At 37.9% G+C, this 8186-nt stretch overlaps 1 protein-coding gene across 1 annotated transcript; it reads right to left on the bottom strand.

The window, feature by feature from the left end:
* Positions 1–4467: 4467 nt before the first annotated feature.
* LOC148854752 (transcription factor HHO3-like) lies at positions 4468–7401 on the bottom strand. Its single transcript, XM_088982245.1, has 5 exons — positions 6706–7401; positions 6189–6436; positions 5812–6100; positions 5641–5717; positions 4468–4944 (listed from the first exon to the last, which is right to left on the bottom strand). Exons 1-5 carry the CDS (start codon positions 6833–6835, stop codon positions 4588–4590), a joined length of 1101 nt encoding a protein of 366 aa, XP_088838371.1. The 5' UTR covers positions 6836–7401; the 3' UTR covers positions 4468–4587.
* Between the last annotated feature and the right edge of the window lie 785 nt (positions 7402–8186).

Below are 8186 nucleotides of genomic sequence, written 5' to 3'. Positions count from 1 at the left end.
CACATGACCCTACTAACCATGTCAAATGGTTTAATGATTTAATTAGTTAGGTCATTGTAGGCAAGTGGTTTGGTAGGGATGCAAACAGATATGATTGGATTTGAATTAGGGCATATTCAATTTCGATTTGATCCGAAAATCTTATCAGATCTTATAAATATTGCTTCCAATCTGAATTTGATCAAGATGTTTGATATTCGAATCTGATATGATCCAATTTAATTTAAAAATAATAATAAATTATTAAAAGAAAAATAAAATATAATTGTTGAAATAAAGAAAAACAAAAAAAAATATAAGTATTTTTCAACTATTTTCATCATATAAGAAGTTTATGAAAATGCAATATAAATAATATATTTATAAATAAATAATAAATAGCATATATATAAATGATATATATATATATAAATAATTGATTTGACCACAATATTAAAACCAATGTTTAAACAATATATTGGAATTGCATTTTCTCTTGGTAAATAAGTAACTTTTATTATCTTATAAATTAAATAATAGAAAATAAAAATATAGAACTTTTTATAAATTTTATAGAAAATTTTGAAAATACATCAATATTATATATTCTTCATATTAAACAAAAATATGTTTGAAAAATAAGAGGTATTGTTAGTAAAGATACAAATGGTTAAAATACAAAGATAAAAATGGATTAATGTCTTAATCATAGTCTATTTTTTCTGGATAAATAGTTTAATTAGTAAGGCCATTTGATGGCTTACTATTATCAACATCATTATTTGATATTACCACGTAGAATGCATATACAATTTTACTAGTGTGTGTGTATATATACATCGAACCACCGATTTGGATAGACCCGACCTATTGACAGCCTAGGTTTAGTGGATGATGTTTTGAAAAAATCTATCTTAGCACACGTAGATATTCTAGCAGGGGATTCCTAAATGTGAGCCCCAAGGACTTGCATCCCTTATAAAAATAAAGGATATTTAAAAAAAAAAAAAAGTAGGAAAATTTTTTTAGTGAAATACCTCGGTAAAGGAAATCTCTTTTCACCGTGGGGCTATACAACAGGGTAGCCCTTTCATAGGGCCACAATCGAATCAGATTCATATTGGATTCAACAAAATTTGAATCCGATTAAATTTAAAGACCTTGTATTCAAATTTGAATGCGAGTGGACTTGGATCGGAGTCAGATTTAATTCGATTTTACTTTAATCTTCAAAAATCACAAAACAAAAGTTAATTATTTTTCGTTTCAACTTTTATATATAATAAATTAATGTAAATATAATATGCTGAATTTATTATATATTAATTCATGTAATATAATAATTGTAGATATAATTATATAAATTTTATATATTAAAATCAATAAACATTATAATATAATCAAATTTGGATTTTAATTTAACTGGATGGAGTCAAATCTGAATCCGATCTGATATGCAGATTCCAAAATCCAATTCCGGTGCAAACGAGATTCAATCCCAAGCCTCTGCTACAACCAGGCAGTTGGCACCTTGTGCAAGGAAATTAAGCCTTATATTATTATTTATCCCAATTGAGTACTACATCTCCAACACAGTCATGAAATGTAGTTGAGACCAAATCAGCCCCTCATAAGATTGTCCCCCACAGCGTCTCACAGCACATCCCCGCCATGCATTAGAAACATCTCCCCATGATATATCATCATTAAAAGATGCTCTATGTCCTGTGTGAAGTTGTGAGGATTGTTAACCCAAACTCCTAATAATTTTGTATGAGCTACATGCACTATTAGTTTGGATTTATTCTATATCTAGCGAGTTATATTTGGATTGTCGGTACTATTACTATTTTTATTACAAATTTGTAAAAACTAACTATTGTTCCTATCTGAAAAATTGACGTTTCAACTATAAACATTAATGACCAGTCCCACAAATGTATTCTTGATTTTTGTAATTGAAGTGACGTGGCAATACATATTTCACGCCAACCTGCGCTCTATCAACCAAGAACGTTTCAAGTAGAAACAGCAATGATAGCAAACACAACCCTAGTAGTAATCTGCAGTGATAAAGCTCCCACACTGGTCCCCATGATTCAATTCTAAGATTATAAGAAAGCATGATCCATGCATCAAAATCTGGTAATTCTTATATATTTATACATATCTAACGCATACTTTTTGACGCTTGTGAGGCCAATCAAGTCATCCAAATTCAGTATACCATCAAAGGGGGAAGAGGCATTTGGCCTTCGAAATCACTGATGAGGCGTATCTCCTGGCTTCTGGGTCTACACATCCATATCCCATGTCTTTCTCTTTTCCATTTTCTAATTACAAAGAACACATATTCACCAAAAAAAAAGAGTACAGAGAACACAGAATAAGAACATGATCTCATGACTTGAATTAGATACATAGTCAATTTCCCATTGGCCACTGATTCACAGCGTGTGGGTCCCGAGCATCAGATGACCAGGAACTGTTAGATCTACTGAACAAATGACAACTTTCTTCTCCCCCTTCCCCATGTAAACAGCTGCAAATAGATCAGATGATACATCCATGAATCAACCAATTGGATGAAAAAGTCTATGTGGGAACGAAATCTACTAAATGGGTTTTCAATGAAATCTGTTGAGTAAGAAAATAAATGGCCCAGGATTCAGTCCATCCCAAGGCATAAGATTCGTATACTTCCCGATTAATTAATGTGATTAGGCGGAAATTACATGTTTAGACTTTCAGAGGAGATGACCATCACTGTTGGATCTACTGAACAATGACAATCAATCAACTAGATGAGAAATTTTGTCTGTGTGGCAAGTCTGCTGAATGGGTTTTCACTGAAATCTGTGGCTTCATAATTCAAAAGGCATATATGATGTTAACCCAATGACCCTTCCCGATTAATTAATGTGATTAGACGGCAATTACAGGTTTAGACTTTTAGAGGAGATGGGATCTTGAAGAAAGCAAGATTTGAGTGGGTCACTAGAATATTTCCCTTGAGTGGCTTTACCTAGATGATAAGCTATATTAATGGAGAATATCCTGAGACAAGTCTTGATACCCTGGAATATTCGGAACAGAGGACCATGTACATCACATTCAAAGAACAATTTTTTTGGTTCTATTTGTGGAGGAGGGTTTTATATATTAATCGTTGACATAACTTTGATACGTTAATATTACTCTTGGCTGGGCACGAAGATCTTCGATTCCATCGTTTGAGTTGGAGAATCTTTTAAAGAAACTAACAACAAACAGAGTCGCTGAGTCGGTACTATTTTAATACTTCTTTTCCATCTTTCGCTCTCTGTCTGTGTCTGAGCTTTAAGATTGGACTATTGACCACTCTGCTCATTTCCTGGTTTTCTTTTATATATGTTTCTCTTTTTTCTGGGTAGGTTGGTTCAGTTGGAGGGGGCGTCTAATCTACTGGCTCCACCATAACTTGGGTGCTTAGGATTCTCGAAGTTTATTTGAAAGCAGCAAAAGAATCACAGATGGTGGCAGACAGGACCGGCACAGGAAACAATGTCTAATATAAGAAAAAAAAACTAAATTATGGTCTTCTGAGCATGATGATTCAGTTTATTGTTCTTGGTGGAGCAAGAAGTCTTGTATCTACGCCAACCTAGACATCGATTGCATCGTCGAAAATACTCCGTTAATGTGTTTACTACTTTTGAGAAGGTTGAAGGTTCCTTTTTTGACATTTTTGTTACTGATTCTTGATGTTGGTGAGGGAAGTGGAGAGTTGGGTGATGGATTCTTGCACTTTCTTATTAACTAGAAAGTGGGTTTCTTTGGTGGCAATGAGCGATTGGCGTTCTTTCCTCGGAAAGAGTAAACAAATATTTTCCTCACCCTGATATCATATTTGTTGAAACGCCACTTGAATTTGAAACTTTCATAGATCCTTGCCTCTTTATTATTTTTCTTCTAATTTTGTAGACAGAGATTGCAATTTTATGAAAACTTTTATTTCAACCTCACATGCATGTTCAGCAGTGTCGATGATTGAATTAATATCAAAGAAAGTCAACCAGAAGAGAGGAGAGGGGAAAAAGAAGATGAAAAAAACGTTTATCAGAACATTAACCAAAACTCGTATCAATTAACGAGTCAAAACCAATCTACCCAAATAAATACTGCTTGAAACTGTAAGATTGCTGTTTTCTTCCCGTGAGCTTTTTACTTTTTCAGAATTCAGAACAAGAAGCAAATTCCCCCAACGAGGAGAACCAAAAATCAGTTACAACCAACATAAACAAACATTACTTCAGGGCCCAAATCTCTGTTGTAGGTGTTTTGTACACATGTGCCAGTGTCTTGAAATGGCATTGAAACGACCCCCTTACTGTGGTATTCAAGTTCAAAGGTTTAGGGAAACAATTCCCCAAATACCAAAATTATCCAATTAAAGAAGGGTAAAGGCCATGGCTTTGGAAATATTGAGATTTTGTTTCAATGTTACAATTATAAACAAAAACCAGAGATCACGTTTAACTTCTTTGGTTTGTTATTTTTCACGTTACAAGAACAAAAACATCTGTTACAAAACTCAACTCAGACCCTCATTCTAATACCCATGTAACATTACAAGGAAGGAGAAGCTGCAGCCGTGGTATGTGTAGAGGAAGACGCAGAAGGTGAATTGGAATGAGCGTCATCATCCCTCTGCCCGCTGCTCCTCCCTTCTGACTGTAACGACGACTGTGGAGACTGCTTTTGCTTCTTCTGCTGCTGAGAGCACGATTCCGGCACCGGTTGTGGAGCCACCGGAGCATATATACCATTAGCAGCAACGCCATTTGCCTCCCTCTTCGTTGCCGTTACTGCGGCATAATCAGGGGGTGGAACCCATAATCCTCCCACCACCACAAACTGTGGCGGTTGCTGGTTGCCGTTGCTGTGAATCGCCGGACTCGGTCGTCTTGTATGCAACCGATATTTCTGAAACAAACAGTACCAAAAAAAATCAATATTCCCCTTTTGCAGTAAATGGTAAATAATCAAAACTAATTTCAATAATTAATGGGTGATAACTTGGAAAGATAGTAATTTATTGAAATATTCCCAGGAATCTTTTGTGTTCTGTGAAACCAAATTGACCGCATCAACAAATAATGGCGCTTTCCAAAGTAGTAATGCATTTCGTTTAGCTTGCAAAAAACAAAAAAAAACAAAAAAAAAAAAAACAAATTATGGCGCTTTAATTCTCTGTTAAGCAATCCTATATCATAGACATTTTACTATTGAGAGAAAATCCATGGCAAAGATCAAGTGGGTTAGAACTCCGTGCCATACGAGGACCCACAAAGGCTGGTTAGGTCGAAACCCACCTATTGGATAATCCCAATGATTCGATCCAATTCCCTCCCAATCCCTATAAGCGACTGGATTCAATTGTTTAGTTCTCTTCCATTTTTAAGCCATTAATGGCTTATCAACTAACCTTGCTACTGCCTAATAAAATAAATCTGAAATATAAATAAACAGCAACTGGAAGGAATCCTATGTGTATCTTTCCCTTAGAAGTGAGAGTATCAAAACACGTTCGATTCTCCACGCTTTTCTTCTGATAAGAAACGTTAATTAGAAGATGCTTTGTGTTTAATCTAGAATTTAGAGATAATGAATGATACAGACCTGTAAATGGCTTTTGACTTCATCGTTCGTAAGCCCGTCTACCTTCATCAGTTCCCTGATCTGCTTAGGCGTTGCAGCTGAGGACAGATAAATTAAACATTCAACATATTAGTCGTTAATTCACATTTACTCGGGAAGTTAAATAATAGTTTGTTTAATTGATTTACCCACCAAGAGAACCACCGAGCTCTTGAAGGGCATTCAAGAACCGCCGGTGTAGCTCCGGCGACCAACACCGCCTGGCTTTCCTGTGCGACTGTCCTTCTTTCCCGTCTCTTCTGCTGTCGTCAGTGATGGTCTCGGCAGTGGAGCTTGTCGTAGCAGTTGCTTGGGCTGTGGATGGTGCCGCCACTACAGATGTCGCTGTGGGTTTTGTAACCCGCATAGTATCCCTCTCAAACGGATGAAATGCGCCTCCACTTTTCTTTGTCTCCACGACTGATAGCTTCGGACCCAGATCCTACAAATCCTTCCGATTTTAGTTTGATCGATCAAACAGGAAAAAAATAAATAAATGGATGCTTTCCATAAAGATCGTTTTCTTTAACCTGTTTGAGGGGTGGATCTGGCGCTTGATTCCATAATTGGGCAGATTTCAACCAGTCCGCCTTTTTGTCATTCCTGTCTTTGTTATTGGGCTTGTTTAATTCTTCCTCCTCTTCAGAAGAGGAGCTCCGTTTTAATGGAATGAATTCCTCCAACACAGGACCTTCGCTTGATGTCTGTTCTGAACATTCAATCGGTCCGGGAAAATACTCAGTGCTGGTCGCAAGCTGCTGTCTGCATGTCTCAATGGCTACAACACAAACAACCCAGAAAACAAAACATCGTTATATTAAGAACCCACCTCACAGAAAAGCTAAAACAAGAACAGTCGCAAGCTGATGTCTGCACGTCCCAATGACCACAATACCAACAACCCAGAAGAGAAAAACATCATTGCATTAAAACCCACCTCAGAAAAATGAAAAAACAAGAATACTAAACAGATAATCTCTCAAGGATAACCCAAATCCACAACTGGGCAATGTATGGTGAGATGGGTATGAGATTACGAGAGAGTACCTTGAGTAACAAGCTCCAAACACAGCGGTAGCTCGCGCTGGAAGACCTGGATCTTGCGACGCTCTTCCTCCAAGGCTTCCATGTAAGTCTGGCATCTCTGCATTTTCTCAGCGAAATTATCCATGCTCATGGCGAATTAGTTGGTGACTTGGTCCTCCAATGGACCAGTTTCGACGAAGAAGCTTAGAAGAAGAGAGAAGATCTGACGGGATGGAAAAGAAGAGAGAACAACAGGTCATTAAAAGGAGGGCTTTGTTTTACAGCATCGGCAGGTCCGTAAAATTGGAAAGATCGAAGACGGGGATCGAGGTAGTATCAGGAATCCGAGAAAGAATAATCTTGGAGAACACAGAAGCGATCAGAGAGAGAGATGAGAACTCAGGGGTAGGCTTAAGAAGAGATCGGAGGGCGTAAGAGGGTCGAGGTCGGGGCGTCGCGTACACAGCGAATCTTTGATTGATGGTGGGGGATGGGATATTTAGGAAAGAAAGGTTGAATATTCGAGGAGGCGGTTCCCTACCCTCTTCGCCTCTCTCTGTGTGCTGGCACTGACGTCAGAAGATAGAAGAGAGAGGAGAGAGAAAGTGGAGATAAGATCGAAGCGACGAGAAGGAAGACCCATATCTGTCTGTCGAGATGTGAGTTTCTCTCTCCGAATATCCTCTCTACCTCTCTGAGCGAGGAGAGAGAAAGTGCGGAAGAATCATCGGTCGACGGTTCCAAAGAAAGAGAATCTTCCTGATGTGCGCACTGCGCACCCGCCAAGTGCCAACCCCACGTATGAGGCGCACGAGACTTAAATTAATGCGTTTCGAGCGAAACGAGCCCATAGCATCCTCTAAGAGCCGCGTACTGTGTCGTCTGTAGTGTATCCGCGGTTGCTTTGCTTGGTTATTACTTATTAATGAATAGCAGCAGCCGTGGAGTTTGATTCCATGGGATTTGCATCACGTGAGACTTGGATTCTGAAAAGTGAAAACCCCTCGATTGGAATATTCTTGCTCCTGTTCGGGGTGGACCCGGATTTGGCTTCTGGTGGTGGGACAGCTGCATCGAAGTCGTATAATCATGAGATTCATCCAATACCTGTAGTTGGTCCGATGTCAAATCCATAATACCGTGATTGGCGCTCACGTAAAGCTCGGATTTAGACCAGAGCCCAACAAATCCCACTTTTTGAACCAGTTCTCCCTGCAGATCAACTCTTGAAAGTAATTTCCATTTAGAGCATACAGAATTAATTCGCATGGGTGCATTGTTCTTGGAATATAACTAACTATAAATTAACCTTTGTGCCTACAATGTGAATGGATTGGTGAAGTCTAAGGACTCGTTTGGGAGGTTTCTGACAGTAGCTTTTGATGTTGCACGTATCATGATATCCGGAAAGTTGTAAAACCCCTTTTGGTAAAAAATCAAAAAGCCTAAAATAAGCTTACATAAGCCTAAAAATAATCATTTTTTTTGGAAAAGTTATGGTC

Source organism: Nelumbo lutea, chromosome 4 (assembly GCF_056320005.1).
Source record: "Nelumbo lutea isolate HS-2025 chromosome 4, American lotus-T2T, whole genome shotgun sequence".
NCBI lineage: Eukaryota > Viridiplantae > Streptophyta > Magnoliopsida > Proteales > Nelumbonaceae > Nelumbo > Nelumbo lutea.
The sequence above is the reverse complement of the archived record's forward strand: the minus strand, read 5'-3'. Positions and strand labels throughout refer to the sequence as shown.